This window comes from Oryctolagus cuniculus, chromosome 2 (assembly GCF_051225735.1).
Source record: "Oryctolagus cuniculus isolate XC-2025 breed Fujian yellow rabbit chromosome 2, ASM5122573v1, whole genome shotgun sequence".
In the NCBI taxonomy this organism is placed as follows: domain Eukaryota; kingdom Metazoa; phylum Chordata; class Mammalia; order Lagomorpha; family Leporidae; genus Oryctolagus; species Oryctolagus cuniculus.
In genome coordinates this window covers 21,348,891-21,365,011 of record NC_142868.1, presented here as the reverse complement: position 1 = coordinate 21,365,011, position 16,121 = coordinate 21,348,891, and the positions used below count along the sequence as shown (strand labels likewise).

General features: G+C 46.2%; 1 protein-coding gene across 4 annotated transcripts in view; it reads right to left on the bottom strand.

The window, feature by feature from the left end:
- Positions 1-16,121, bottom strand: part of RBPJ (recombination signal binding protein for immunoglobulin kappa J region) — a 231,904-nt gene that overhangs the window by 136,516 nt on the left and 79,267 nt on the right. For 3 of the 4 annotated variants that reach the window (XM_008274779.5, XM_070068109.2, XM_070068114.2), the window contains exon 2: positions 10,977-11,005. The exons of the other annotated variant lie outside the window; for it this stretch is intronic. In XM_008274779.5, coding sequence (XP_008273001.1) covers positions 10,977-10,981 — 5 coding nt within the window. In that variant the 5' untranslated portion in view covers positions 10,982-11,005. The remainder of the gene's footprint in view (positions 1-10,976; positions 11,006-16,121) is intronic. 4 annotated transcript variants of the gene reach the window in all.

The window sequence follows — 16,121 nt, the reverse complement described above, 5'->3', positions numbered from 1 at the left end:
GGCCCTGCACCCCATGGGAGACCAGGAAAAGCACCTGGATCCTGGCTCCTGCCATCGGATCAGCGCAGTGCGCCGGCTGCAGCGGCGGCCATTGGAGGGTGAACCAACAGCAAAGGAAGACCTTTCTCTCTCTGTCTCTCTCTCTCACTGTCCACTCTGCCTATCAAAAATAAAAAAAAAATTAAAAAAACTTAAAAAAAAAGATTATGAGTTAGAGTGATTTCAAATTTTTTTAAGTTTAAGCAGTGAGACTGAAACAGTATCCTAAATACAGCAGATTAAAATGAGATTTTTCATATAAATTATATTTTATATGTTAAAATAAAAACGTCTTATGATAATGTTATTCCATGAGGCTGTTTTTGTTTAAAATAGATGTTTAGAAATGAAACAGTTACAAGCTCATCATCAATTTGTTTCTGTATTTAGTTTTGGTTACTTAATAAATGTCAAGAAAAGTTTTGTTTGGATAGAAATGTGGTTATAAATAGCAACAGTTTTTAAACAATCACCTTTCAATCTGAGAATATTCTTCAAAAAAAAGAAAGATGAAATGTTTTATTTAGAAGACTGCATAGGCCGGCGCTGCGGCTCACTAGGCTAATCCTCCGCCTTGCGGCACCGGCACACTGGGTTCTAGTCCCTGTCGGGGCGCCGGATTCTGTCCCAGTTGCCCCTCTTCCAGGCCAGCTCTCTGCTGTGGCCAGGGAGTGCAGTGGAGGATGGCCCAAGTATTTGGGCCCTGCACCCCATGGGAGATCAGGATAAGTACCTGGCTCCTACCATCAGATCAGCGCAGTGCGCCGGCCGCAGTGCGCTAGCCGCGGCGGCCATTGGAGGGTGAACCAACGGCAAAGGAAGACTTTTCTCTCTCTCTCTCTCTCTCTCTCTCTCACTGTCCACTCTGCCTGTCAAAAGATAAAAAAAATAAAAATAAAAAAAGAAGACTGCATAAAAACTGAATAACATAAGAAATCTCCAATTTATCACAATTTATTTTTATTTTGAAATTTTTGGTCATTTTTATAAAAAATGAAAAATTAACTACAAAATCTTTTGTTCCAAATGGTTACTAAGTATCTTAATAAATGTTTCTGCTTGGTTTTGAGCTTTAAAGATTACTACAGAAATTATTTCTAATATCATAAATAATTTCCTCAAATTTTACTCAGCCATAAAAAATTAATGAAATCATGTCTTTTAGAACAAAATGGATGCTACTGGAAAACATTATGCTTAGTGATTAAGCCAGTCCCAAAGAGACAAATATCATGTTTTCTCTGATATGTAGTAAATATGGAATACAAAAAATATATAGGAATGAAATGGGCACCTTGTGATTTAATTGTTGTTTTAGCCCTTGTCTATACTCCCATGGAACTGTGGTCTTTCTACCTTTTACTTGTTGAATATTACGGTTAGTGGGGCATTAAGCCTGTAATCATGAAGTGAACTGAAATAGTGTTTTTGCAAAAATTAAAGAAAAAAAGGAAAGGAAGGAAGGAGGATGACTGAGGGGGGAAGGAAGTACGGTTATCTTCTTAGAATCATACCTATGAAATATGTGAAATCTGTTCTATTTTAATGAAAATTTTAAAAATATATAAATATTTTCCACACTATCAAAAAACTAATTTCCTCAAAGGGTGGTACAATTTAGTTTACAATGCATCTATCTGTACATTTGCTGTTTTTTTAAAAGATTTATTTATTGTTTGTTTTTTTTTTTTTTTTTGACAGGCAGAATGGACAGTGAGAGAGAGAGACAGAGAGAAAGGTCTTCCTTTGCCGTTGGTTCACCCTCCAATGGCCTCCGCGGCCGGCGCACTGTGCTGATCTGAAGGCAGGAGCCAGGTACTTATCCTGGTCTCCCATGGGGTGCAGGGCCCAAATACTTGGGCCATCCTCCACTGCACTTCCTGGCCACAGCAGAGAGCTGGCCTAGAAGAGGGGCAACTGGGACAGAATTCCACACCCTGACCGGGTCTAGTACCCGGTGTGCCAGCGCTGCAAGGCGGAGGATTAGCCTAGTGAGCCGTCACGCCAGCCTATTTATTTATTTGTAAAGAGTTTTTTTTTTTTTTAATTTATTTGAAAGGCAGAGTTAGAGAGGGGAGGGGGATCTTCTACGTGCTGGTTCACTCCCAAAATGGCTGCAATGGCCGGGGCTGGGCCAGGCCAAAGCCAGGAGCCAGGAATTTCATCTGGGTCTTCCACATGGGTGGCAGGGACCCAGCACTTGGACGTGTTTCATTGCTTTCTCAGATGCATAGCAGGGAGCTGGATTGGAAATGTAGCAACCTGGACTGGAGCCTGACCTCCAACATAGAACACAGGCATTGCAGGCCAGCAGCTCAACCCACTGTTTTACTTATTGGTCCTGATTTACTTATTTTAAAGGCAGAGTGACACACAGAAAGACAGAAAAATCTCCCAACCACTGGATTATTCCTGAAATGGACTGCAACATCAAGGGCTGGACTAGGTTGAAGCCAGGAGACAAGAACTCCATTGAGTTATCCCACGTGGGTGGCAAGCACACAAGTACTTGGGCCATTAACCTGCTGCCTCTCCAGACGTATTAGCAGGGAGCCTGCACTGTGGCACAGAGACTCCACCATCCCATGTTGGAGCACTGATTCGAATCCCATCTGCTCCAATTCTGATCCGGCTCCTTGCTAATGCACCTGGGAAAGCCATTAGCAGCAGAGGATGGCCCAAGTGTTTGGGTCCCTGCGACTCACGTGGGAGCTGTGGATGGAGTTCCTGGCTCCTGGCTCCTGGCTTCCACCTGGCCTGCCCCAGTCATCATGGTCATTTGGGAAGCAAACCGACAGATGGAATCTCTCTCTCTCTCTCTGTGTCTCTCCCTCTCTGTCACTCTACCTTTCAAATACATAAAATAATTCTTACAAAAACATAAGTACAGATATTTGGGACTCTAATGGGTGCTCTTACAGGGAATGCTGGCATCCAAAGCAGCAGCCCGTGCCATAGCCCTACCCCTGTATATTTCCTCAATTTTTTTATTATAGTAAAGTATTTATGACATTTGTCATCTTAGAGATTTTTAACTGTACAATTCAGGGCAATAAAGCATATTTACAATGTTTTGCAACCATCAATATTATCTATTTTTTAAAGATTCATTTATTTATTTGAGAGGCAGAGTTACAGACAGAGAGAGAGGGAGAGACAAGGAGAGAGAGGTCCTCCACCCACTGGTTCACTCCCCAAATGGCCACAATGGCTGGAACATCTGAAGCCAGGAGCCAGGAGCTTCTTCCAGGTCTCCCATGTGGGTGCAGAGGCCCAGGCACTTGGACCATCCTCCGATGCTTTCCTCAGGGGCATTAGCAGGGAGCAGGATCAGAAGTGGAGCAGCTGGGACATGAATCAGTGTCCATACGGGATGCCAGCAGTTAAGGCAGAGGCTAAACCTTCTACCCCACAGTGCCGGCCCCAGTACTATCCATTTCTAAACCTTTTTCATTATCTCCACTTTTAAAAAAAGGTTTATTTATTTATTTGAAAGGCAGAGTTACAAACAGAAAGACAGAGAGAGTTCTTCCATTTACTGGTTCACTCCCCAAATGACTGCAACGGCTGGAGCTGGACTGATCCAAAGCCAGGGGACAGGAGTTTCATCAGGGTGACCCTCTTGGGTGGAGGAGCCCAAATACTTAGGCCATTTTCCACTGCTTTCCAGGCCTTTTGCAGAGAGCTGGATTGGAAATGGAGCAGCCAGGACTTGAACTAGCTCCCATATGGGATGCCTGCGCCACAGGCAGAGGCTTAACCTACTGCATCACAGTGCTGGCCCCCATTATCCCAAATTTCAAAAATTAAAATGAAATCTGGGGGGGCCGGTGCCGCAGCTCACTAGGCTAATCCTCCACCTGTGGCGCCGGCACCCCAGGTTCTAGTCCCGGTCGGGGCACTGGATTCTGTCCCGGTTGCTCCTCTTCCAATCCAGCTCTCTGCTGTGGCCCGGGAAGGCAGTGGAGGATGGCCCAAGTGCTTGGGCCCTGCACCTGCATGGGAGACCAAGAGGAAGCACCTGGCTCCTGGCTTCGGATAGGTGCAACGCGCCGGCCATGGCGGCCATTTGGGGCGTGAACCAATGGAAAAAGGAAGACCTTTCTCTCTGTCTCTCTCTCACTATCTAACTCTGCCTGTAGAAAAAAAAAAAAAAATCTGGGGGCTAGCGTTGCATTGCAACAGGTTAATCCACTGCCTGGTATACCACATCTCATCTGCAGGGCTTGGGACACAGTCTGCTCCACTTCTGATCCACCTTCCTGCTAATGTGCCTAGGAGGCAGCAGATGATGGTCCACGTCCTTGGATTCCTGCCAACCACATAAGAGACCTGGATTGAACTCCAAGCTCCTGGCTTCAGCCAGGCCCAGTCCCAGCTCTTGCCAGCATTTGGGGAGTGAATCCATGAATGGAAGAAATCTTTCTCTCTGTCTGTCTGTCTGTCTGTCTCTCTCTCTGTGTCATTCTGCCTTTCAAACAAATAAACATAAATAAATAACTATAAAAAAGAATTAAAAAAGAAAAAAACTAAGAGAATTGTGCTAATAATTTTGCTTTTCTTAAAAAACTAGCAAGTTTAACAGGTTGAAATTAAGTATCTTCTAAATTCTGAAAGTTTTAAGCCTTTATGTGCGGACTATAATTACGTGTAATGCATGGAATTTGTCATTTTCATTTGGCTTTATGCTTTGATAAAAATCATATTTAAAATAAAAATACTAAAAATAAGTTTGAATGGAACACTTGGAAAGTTCCTAAAACAGCTGCATGGAACAATTTAAAAAAATACATCTCACAGTTGTCTGAGGTATAGAGAATTAACTGTTGGGACAAGAGCTACGGACCACAGTGAAGCCAGCAAGGCAATGGGGCTCTCGTGGTCAAAGAACAATGCTGGTTTTTTCTGTTCTACCTCGTCATCGCCAATAGCAATGTCTCTTTGTGACTCTGATCCCCGAAAAGACTATTTCAACTCCACTCTCAAAAACTCTTTCACCTGTTTTCACCTGAATGCAAGTTCGAATGTGGCATGCAAAAACTTGTCATCTTCTTGGGAGGTTTGATTGAAATGCAACACGGCTTGTCTAGTCAGGTTGAAGGATCATCTTACATTAACAGCAAATCTAAGTGACTCTGAGAAGGGCTCCACACGTCCAGTAGAGCAGACCACTTGGCAAAGCTAAACATCTTCTCCTAAAAGTGGTCCCTCTGTGTTTGTGGCGAGACGCAGAACCACATCCTCCCCCTGTCACCTCCGCCACCCTCTGCTCAGTCAGAGGGAACTCGGAGAGGTTTGTTAGGGGCTACAGGGTTGACAGACATTCACTCCAAATGCACAGTGTTCATTTACTGACTATCCGGTACGGGCCAGGCTCTATGCTGGATACTTGTGCATCAGCGCCTCTAACACCCAACCTCACCCTATGAGATGGGTGCCGCTGGTGTCTTCCTTTTAGAAAGGGGGACATTGTGACCGAGAGAGCTGAGGTCACACAGGAACACTGCAAACCTGCTCAAGGCCAGCAGGAGTTGTGTTCTCCCGAGAACCTTAGTTCAGGCATGGACTCCATAACCCACACTTCCTGATGTCTACCAGATGTCATGTGAGTCGAGCTCCCAGGACTGATGGTGGTTACCTCAGACTTACCGAAAACTGGCAAGATTTAGCTCAATTTTCTCCTTGGAAAGCCCCTCACAGGGAAATTAGCCAAGACTTGGAAAGGGACAAAAGCGGTCCCTGGATGTCATGTCAGTGGAGTGCTGTCTGTCATAGAGCAGAGCTTCTGGGAACTATCTGGTTCCGCAGGGGTCTGCACCTTGGATTATCGTGGATTAGTGGGCTATTTCATGACTCTGTAGGGGTGGAAGTTGTAGAAAATTAACAGCAGAGCAGATGTGTCCTGTACATAGTGATTCCAATGATTCCTGCTTTGGAAAAGCATACAAATTTTATCTGGTAGCGATACAGCTGATTTCTACCCAATAAATGATCCAAATTACTGCATATCCAGCTCCATACGATATCACCAGTCTTATATCTATGAGGGTACCTTCAGAAAGTTTGTGGACAAAGGGAATTAAAAGATGGTCTAGGGACCAGTGTCGTGGCATAGTGGGCTAAGCTGTCGCCTGTGATGGCAGCATCCCATACTGGAGTGTTACTTCCAGTCCAGGTCCCTGTTAAATATGCCTGGGAAGGCGGTAGAAGATGACCCAAGTTCTCATCCCTGCCATCCGTGTAGGACACCAGGACGGAATTCCTGATTCCTGGCTTCAGCCTGGCTCAGATGTGGCTGTTGTGGCCACTTGGGGAGTGCACCAGAGGATGGAAGATCTTGACACACTCACTCCCTGTCTCTCTCAGAGATGCTTTGCTTTTCAAGTAGATAAATAAGTAAATAAAACCTTTATACAAAGATAAAACCTGGGGTCAGTGCTGTGAAATAGTGGATAAAGCTGCCACCTGCAGTGCCAGCATCTCATATAGGCGCCAGTTTGAGACCCGGCTGCTCCACTTCCAATCCAGCTCTCTGCTATGGCCTGGGAAAGCAGTAGAAGATGGCCTGAGTCCTTGGGCCCCTGAAGAGGCTCCTGGCTCCTGGCTTCAGATAAGCGCAGCTCCCGCCATTGCAGCCATCTGGGGAGTGAATTTATCAGATGGAAGACCTCTCTCTACACTGCCTCTCTGTAACTCTGCCTGTCAAATAAATAAATCTTAAAAAAAGATAAAAAACTATAAATTTGCTTATGTTATTTCAAAATCCATGCAGTTTTTCTCATAGTATGCATTTTTATGAACTTTTTGGAGGTCTCTTATATGCATGAACTTAAAACATTCTTTGTATCAAGATAAACTTCTCTTAATTCCATTTCCTGTGAACTTTTTGAAGCACCTTTATATTTGCAAATCCATTTCAGCCATCCAGAGGGCTTCACATTTTCCTTTGAACGGGTTTAATTATCTTTCTGGGTCCCTCATGAATTAATGAGCTAAATGAAAATCTTTAGCACATGTTTGTTCTGTATTTGAATGAACGTCACGATTATTACATTTTGGAAAACTCTATTTACCATGATAATCTTTTTTTTTTTTTTAAAGATTTTATTTGTTTACTTGAAAGTCCCAGCTGCTCCACTTCAGATCCAGTTCTCTGATAGTGCACCTGGGAAAGCAGCAGAGGATGGCCCAGGGCCTTGGGCCCCTGCACCCATGTGGGAGACCCAGAAGAAGCTCCTGGCTCCTGGCTTCCGATTGGCTCAGTTCCAGCCTTTGTGGCCATTTGGGGAGTGAACCAGTGGATGGGAGACACCCCCCCCCCATATGTCTGTACTGTCTCTATAACTTCTGTCTTTCAAATAAATAAAATAAATCTAAAAAAATCAACTTTAATAAATAAATAAAATAGAATAGAAATGGCACGGATGCTGATGCCAATTTTAAGAGCACAGAGGAAAGTAATGCATTCAAAGGGTGACTCTTGCTGTAGAATCCTTCCTCTCGGCCTCAGGGGCTGTGGAGGGACCACGGGGCATTTCCTTCTGGGAAAAATGTGAATCCGCAGGAACAACCAAGTGTCTCCCGCCCAGTAACCTTTGCTACCCTGCTCATGCTGGAGAGTTTGAAATCCTGCAGAGGACATGAACCAGCCCCCTCCACCCCTTCCCCACGATGCACTCACACCTGAGGCGACCCGTGGTGCTTTCAAGAGCTCAGAGAGACCAGCACTTCACCGACACACCCCTCGGGGTAACCTACAGAAGCAGTGCATTGATGAATTCCGGCTTCGCTACTTTCAGACGTGCCACCTAATTCTGGGCCCAAGACAAGGGATCCCATAAGCAGAGGAATCCCGGAAAGGTTGACGTTTTCGTTACAGAGAGAGATCACAAACAGATTTTCTCAAGTTCAGCTTTTTCACTTATTGAAAGCGTTGTAGGGGCCGGCGCTGTGGCGAAGTGGGTTAACGCCCTGGCCTGAAGAGCCGGCCTCCCATATGGGTGCCAGTTCAAGACCCGGCTGCTCCACTTCCGATCCAGCTCTCTGCTATGGCCTGGGAAAGCAGTGGAGCATGACCCAAGTCCTTGGGCCCCTGCACCCACGTGGGAGACTCAGAAGAAGCTCCTGGCTCCTGGCTTCGGATCAGTGCAGCTCTGGCTATTGCGGCCAATTGGGGAGTGGACCATCAGGTGGAAGACCTCTCTCTCTCTGCTTCTGTGTAACTCTGACTTTCAAATAAATAAATAAATTAAAAAAAAAAAAAAAAAGGAAGCGTTGTAGCCAGACGACGTTGTGCCAGCAAACAGGGAACACCATGAAACAAAATAGGAACAAAATTTCAAATCCGATTTGGCTTGAGGAAGGAAAGTGTTATTCAATTCAACCTTCGCTAGAGAGGAAAGACTTCAGCAAAGAGCCAGGCACACTGAACCGCACACTGGGTTTGCCTATGGAACCTCTTAGCACAGCAGGGACTCCGTTAAGCATCAGACCATCAAAGTCTCTGCTGCAGGTCTGATGTCACAGTGAAGAAGCAGACAGGCACTTTAGTCCCCATTTAAATGAGGTAAGGTGTGTCACACCCAGTATTTTACCCGTAAGCCCATGAAAATAGAAAAGAATCCAGAGAGCCAGGGGCAAAGCAAGGGCAAGCCTGCACCCAAGGCAGGGTTAGGCTTCCTGTAGATCACCGATATCCGTGACTGTGTTTCAGGGGAGCAATCTCCCCCGAGCGTGGAGCATCCATGGTCCCAAATGGCCAGCCCCCTGACACAAGAGCCCCCCGCCCCCCGCCCCCAGTGCCTGCCTAGCATTCCAGTGAGTTCTCAGTTGCCTTAAGGGAAGGGTCTTTCAAGTCAGATATGTTAAAAGGAGACATTTGTAAAAGTTACAACAGTTTTGAAGTTAGGCTGTCACTCTTAAGTGCTCTTCTGAGCCATAACAACTGTGTGGTTTGAAAAGGAGATGACAATTGTGACAAAAAAAAAACACACACACACACACACACACACACAAACAACAAAAACAACCCTTCTGCCTGGGTGGTTTTTCACCCGACCACGGGCTTGACACGTTTCTCAACCACACGTTAGGTCACCTTGTCTTCCTGAGTTGTTACCTTCCTTCTGTTGGAGTTGTTAGTACTTGTTCCCTTCCTGCCTTACCTGGCCATTGGGAGGAGTAAGAATAGAGTCCCAGAGGGCTATGGATGCAAGGCCAATGATGACATTGAATTCAATGGTTTGTTCTAAATCTTAAATGACAACTTGGCCAAGTCCCCACCACACACATGCTGTCTTCCTCCACATAGAATCCCATCTCTCCAGCCCTAGTACTTAAGAAGAATCTTCCATGATCAAAATCTATACCTTCCCGTATCTTCTTTCTGCTTTTGGAAATTATTCATCATTCAGTATGTCCTACTACGTCCTAGGCACTATTGTCTGTGTTAGTGATGTGGCAGTGAACAAAGTAGTCCAAGTTCCTGCTCCCTGGAGCTTCTGTTCTAGACCATTCCAGATCATTCTAGACAACCAGGGTGTGTGTGGGCATGGAACAGGTGGCAGAAGAGATGATGAAAACCAAATGAAGAAGTAAAAATGTGACTAACATGTGTGCAAAGTGTGTCAGCAGACGACAGGTGCCATGGAGGGAAATAGAGCAGAGAAGTAGAGCAGGACACGTCAGAGCTGGGGCCTCGCCTGCGGTCTGGGAAGGCGCCTCTGAGGAGGTGACATAGCAGCAGAGACTCATGGGTGGCAAGGGGATAGATGAAGGACAAGTTCTCTGCACTACTGGAGATGACAAGGACAAGCCTCCAGGACAGGCCAACCTGGGCCTAACTGGATTCTCACTGCATCGTGGCTGTGTCCGGTTTTGAGGAAGAGGGAGGAACCAACAGTTGCAAGCTCCGAGAGTTGGCTGCGCAGGGCCCAGGGAGCGGCTGTGGTTACCACCCCTGCAAGCGAGCTGCCCGCTTCCCCAGGTCTCCCTGAGAGCGGAGGAGAAAGAGGCAGTTGTGTGGCCAGCTTCCAGGCCCACTCCCTCCAGGTTCTGCTGCAGCAGGGTGGACACTCGGGTTCCAAGGGTGCTTCCTCACCAAGCCAGGCTCCTTTGTGGCCTCCTTCTCGGAGCTTCCAGAATGGTCTTGGACATGTGCACCTGCTCTGCTGCCAGCTTCCTTTCGGCCAGCCTGGGCCGGAAGGGCCTTCTCCCTCGCTGCCTGCCAGGAGGCCTGCTCGGCTTGGACACCTCCCCTCTCCTGGAGCTTGCTGGCCAGGCAGCTTTGGAAAACAGGGAGCTTGGAAAAGAAGTCACTTGCACTTTATAAAGTGGTAACTAATGTGGGGCTTTATGTAGTTAAACCTAAATGCCATTTTCCTCCTAAGGCTCTCTGGCGAGGGACTGGTTCTCTTTCATGTCAACTCAGGAAGTTTTGCCCAAGAAATAAAGAGGTGGGGGCTGGTGTTTGCCCAATCAGGAAATGTGAATTAACTGATGAGGAACCTAGGGAAAAAAAAAAGACTCAGGCAAAGGAGAAGAAGGGAAGTGGGAGACGGCAAAAGGTAGCGCCATAAATGGGTACAGCGGGGAAGGACAGGCCAGCAGCGGTCATTTCATGGAAATTCTGTTAGTTGAAACTTCCTTTTTATGGAGGATTGCTTTGACAAACTTGGAGGAAAAGAAAACCCCCAGTGGAAGGCAATTTTCATGGAAAGAAAACCCAAGATATTAACAGGGATTCTAGCGTCTGCAAGGTAAACACTCAGTTTGGCCATGGAAACTCTTGCTCTCACAGTTGCACGCGTTCCCTGTTTCACACCACACATGTCACCACAGCTCTCTGCGCAACGTATGGTTTAAAACAATGAATACATTATGTAGATCAAACAGGCCCTCGCTCCACCCCCTCAGCCTTCCCCTGAAAGTAGACCTACCTCATGGCTTCAAACACGGCTGGCACGCCCTAAGGAGAGAGAAAAGAAAGCCCTGTTATAAAGCAGGTGTTCAGGGACCAAGAAGAATGAGTCACTGGAGAAAAAAAAAAAACACAGGTTAACCTGCAAACTCATCTGGGGTGGAATCTGCTGTGAGTTTTAGAAAACAGAATTAGCCTTTTAGTTTTCGCCTTGTAAGTAGCTATTGGTTTGACCTAGAACCAGAAGTCAAAGGACTAATTAAGGCATTTTGTCCAAAGAGCTTTTGCTCTAAATAGCTTTTTTCCCTCCCTTCCATTGATTCTTCTACTTAATGCCAGACTCAGGGCTGGTTAGGGCTGCCCTAGTCAGGAGGTATTCTCTTATTCTTTTTTTTTTTTTAATATTTATTTATTTATTTGTTTGAAAGAGAGAGAGAGAGAGACTGAGAGGTCTTGCATCCACTGGTTCACTCCCCAGATGGCTGCAGTGCCCAGAGCTATGCTGATCTGAAGCCAGGAACCAGCAGCTTCTTTCAGGTCTCCCATGCAGGTGCAGGGGCCCAAGGACTTGGAGCAGCCAAGACTCAAACCGGCACCCGTATGGGATGCAGCACTGCAGGTGGCGGCTTTACCTGCTACACCACAGCGCTGGCCCCAGTCAGGGGGTGTTCTAAGGCACAAGGCAAATGACCTAAGGCACTGATCCTGCAGAGGTCTGGAAGTTAGCACAAGCATGTGTGCCCGCGTTCATGCATGCCCATGTGTGTCTGCATGGGGCTGAACACACGTGTGTGTACAAGGGGCAGTGACACCATGCAATGCGAATGGGACATCATAGTTTGGATGTTGAACCCCATGGGTCTTTCCAAGTGAGCAAACTTGGGTTTCCCGGGGAAAGGAGATGAGAGCCACTGCACATTAATTGGATCCCGATTCGATGTGATGGGGGGAGGATGAAGTACACTCAGGAAAGACAGCATGGATGGTTTTCCAATGTTCGTGTCTGAGATCCTTGCTAGAAAATCTTGGGGGTCCTGGTCTCTGACTGAGTTAGTTGCCCAGGTGGAGCTGGGTATGGGTCTTGTAGCCAACACGTCTGCTCTGTGATCCTGATTCTTCCTGCTTCTGCTGCTTGTTTAGTTAAATCTTTCCTGGGGCCAGCGCTTTGCCGCAGTGGGTAAAGCCACTGCCTGCAGTGCCAGCATCCCATATGGGCGCTGGTTCGAGTCCTGGCTGCTCCTCTTCCAATCCAGCTCTCTGCTGTGTCCTGGGAAAGTGGTAGAAGATGGTCCAAGTCCATAGGCCCCTGCACCCATGTGGGAGACTTGGAAGAAGCTCCTGGCTCCTGGCTTTGGATCAGCACAGCTCCGGCTGTTGTGGTCATCTGGGGAGTGAACTATCGGATGGAAGACCTCTCTCTCTCTCTCTCTCTCTCTCTCTCTGCCTCTCCTCTCTCTGTGTAACTCTGACTTTCAAATAAATAAATAAATCTTAAAAAAAAAATCTTTTCTAAGTGTGGCTCCCTGCTGAGGGCCTCACTCCTTCCCTAAATAAATGTTAGTTTAGCCTGAGTAATTTAGGGTGCCAGTTAAACTCTTCTTCACTCAACTATTCTACCCATTAGTCCCCCCCTACCCCATATTTCCTCCCTCCAGTCCTCATCACTAGTTCAGGGATGGGAAACATCCAGCCTACCAGCCGTATAAGGCTCACAAAATCATCTGGTCCAGCCCTGCCAAGGCAACAGCAGGTGGGACTTGAAATTCAGTACCTCCACAGCAGGCTAATTGTTAACTTGATAATTTTGTATGGCCCGTGGTTGATGTTATAAATATCCAAATGACCTTTGGCAGAAAAAAAGACTCCCCAATCTTGGAAGAAGCCATTTCTTGAGCATCTACTAAAGTGAAGGTGGTGAGATTATAAAAATGAAAGAGGACACATCCCCTGTCCTTAAGAGGCTGGAGTCTGGTTGGGGAGCCGGGCAGACTAAGCAGGTCCTTTCAACAGAGAGGCCACGGGTTAGGAGCAGGTGTACTGACTGCTCTGGTTTCTCCAGTTAACCAAGTAGAAAGCACAGGGGCAAACCTGGGCCCAAGCATCTCAATTCCAATAGCCACCAAACTCAAGCGGAAGGATTTGCCAGCTGCCAATTTACCAGAACCTCCGAGTCACGGAATATCAGAGAAAAGCAGCAGGCTTGATTCAAAGTTATAGTTATGAAATAATACGGTGTCCCAATCGTCCAGGGACGGCAGGCACATTCATGAAGTTCGTTTCTGAAATCTCTTCCACAGAGGCTGGCTACATGTAGCTCTTTGTTTTCCCCACTGGCCAAGAGAGGACATTACTTGGTGCACAAAACTGAGAACACCTCTGGTCTGCTGCCCTTCCCCCTTAACACTAGACCTTGGACAAGCCTTTTACTGTTTTTTTTTTTTTTAATTTAATTTTTTTTGGTGTCCATTTCATAAGGAAGGAATAAACACTGCCTCTGCTTCCAGCTGTTGGACAAAGGCACTGTGAAGATTTATGCATGAATTCCAGCAAAATCACCTTAGCTTGCTGAAGGAGCGAATCCTGTGTGTGCCTTTATTTAGGTGACGCACATTCTGTCTCACTGCACTCTTAGCCGGTTGATTAGAAAACCGACTCATTAAGGCTCGGGTTAAAAACAAAAATCCCAAAGCATGAAAAGAGACCAAAGAGAGTTGCATCATTTCCTTTGCGTCTTCCCTAAGGGCATCCTGGTATTGGACAGAATGACTCAAGCCAAAAAAATGAAGCAAAAACAGCCCACTGTCCAATACCGATGATTTTGGACCACAACCTGACACAGAAGAGGAGGATGCTTTGTATGGAGAAAATAAAGGAGTGAGGCAAGCAAAGAGCATGGTTTTCTGACCTGGCTGAAAACAAGGCAAAGAGGGACATTAAGCTGAATCCTAACATGTGCCCGTCTTTTTCCTCTTCCCCTCTTAGAAAAACCAAAACACCTTACAAATTTCATCCAACAAAGTGTTAAGAAATTGGAATGCAAGTATTGGTGTAAAAGGATGTTTGAATTGTTTTTTATTATCATTATAGGAGTATCAGGTGTCGTTGGAAGATTGATCAAATGGAAAGATCTTTATATTATGACTTCTCTAAGTAGCGGTTACTCTTCTGTTGAAATTGTTGTTTGCTGTGAATGCCTCATTAAATACAATCCTTTGCCTCCAGACCTAGGATGTACTTAGAAACCTTCTGTTCTCGCTCAGGTGATGACAGAATACAGACATTGGCATACGAAGGCCAGTTGCTTTTTTTTCTTTCAGTCAAATACACCCTGAGCAACTCTGGAACAATCTCTGGGCAGTGTCCGTGGCAAATTCCTAAACTGGGAGTCTGTTATTCTGGCCACTGAATTGCATTCACCCTGCAAGGCTGGACCCTGGACAGGCCTTGTCTCACCTCCAAGCCACACGCCCTCCAGACTCCCAGACTCTGGAGCACACCCAGAGAAACCCGACTTGGGGAAATTCAGGTCCTCTGAGATCTGACCGCTTGAATTCAGAGCTGCTACAGATTCCACTGAGCCCCAGGAAGAACAGACGAGGGAAGCATTGGGCTTCTCTGTAACCTGGTCTTCTTCTCTACCTTGAGATCAAGAGAAGACAATTTATCACCTGTTGGCATTGTCAGGAAGTGTTAGTTTTAAGACTATCTGAGCTTTGAAACTCAGTGTTGGGGTCGGTGCTGTGCCGTAGCAGGTAAAGCCTCTGCCTGCAGCGCCGGCATCCCATATGGGCACCAGTTCAAGTCCCGGCTGCTCCACTTCCAATCCAGCTCTCTACTATGGCCTGGGAAAGCCCTAGAAGATGGCCCAAGTCCTTGGGCCCCTGAAGAGGCTCCTGGCTCCTGGCTTCGGATTGGCGCAGCTCCAGCTGTTGTGGCCACCTGGGGAGTGAACCAGTGGATAGAAGACTAAGATCTCTCTCTCTCTCTCTCTCTGTCTCTCTCTGCCTTTCTGTAACTCTGCCTTTCAAATAAATAAAAAAAAATCTTTAAAATAATAATAATAAAATAAAATACATGGACAGGCACAGCACCTGATCCACTCCACTCAACAACAACAACAAAATCAGAGTTAAGGAAGGGAAGAAGAGAACCTCTAGAAAAGCTTTAACGTTGGTTATGAGGTTCGAATTCTAGAAAGAAAGTTAGGAAAGTTTTGTGATCATTAACGCTTCCACCTGGAAGTGTGGTGTTTGTACCACTGAGATTTTCTTTCTGCTTTTTCACTTTTTAATTTTAATTTGTAATTCATTTGTAACAGATTCAATACAATTTGTAGATGCCACTGAGATTTTCTTAGCAGACATGGCCAGTGATACCTCATCTTGAACTCAGCAACTCACAACTCTCCGTCTCCTAAATGTCTTCCATCTGCACATCCACACACCTGGTGGGATTTGGAATGTGCAACCCCCAAGTACCGCACCTTGGCAGTTGAGAAAGCAGAAGCAGGAAGTTCTCACTCTCCTTGCTCTGCCACACTCTTCTATTTAAACACATCATGGAAACCTACAGAGGATTTTCTGCCTTTGCCCTCAAGCAAGTCATGAGACTCTCACTTGAGAGATGCAAAGGAGCACCGTTATCTCTGAAGACAGAGGGAGGGCGGCAGGGAAGAATCTGGACGAACAGGCTTGGCTCAGCTTCCCCCAGTCTGCTCCTAGTAGATTACACTGCCAGCAACCAAGCCTGTTTCTCCACGGTCACCCACTTCTTCATCAAGCCTACCCCCTAGATACATTGTACGTGTCACCTACAATGTATATTAAGTACATTTCTGCACTTTTCTCATAGTTGTTTGTCATTCGTTGTGGAGGTTTCAGCCGGGAGCCTGGGATGAGTGAGGAAAAGGTATTTTCCTCCCAGACACAAGCCAAGCCATCTTTATTTCCAGGATACATCTTTTGTGCTAAGGAATGTATGAGGGGATTTCAAAACATTCATGGAAAAGTGGAATTAAAAGTTAGGTATATTTGCTGCAAAAAAATTTTAGGGCCAATGCTGTGGTGCAGAGGGGTTAAAGCCTCAGTTTGCAGCACCAGCACCCCATATGGGCACTGGTTCAAGTCCTGGCTGTTCCACTTCCAATCCAGCTCTCAGCTATGGC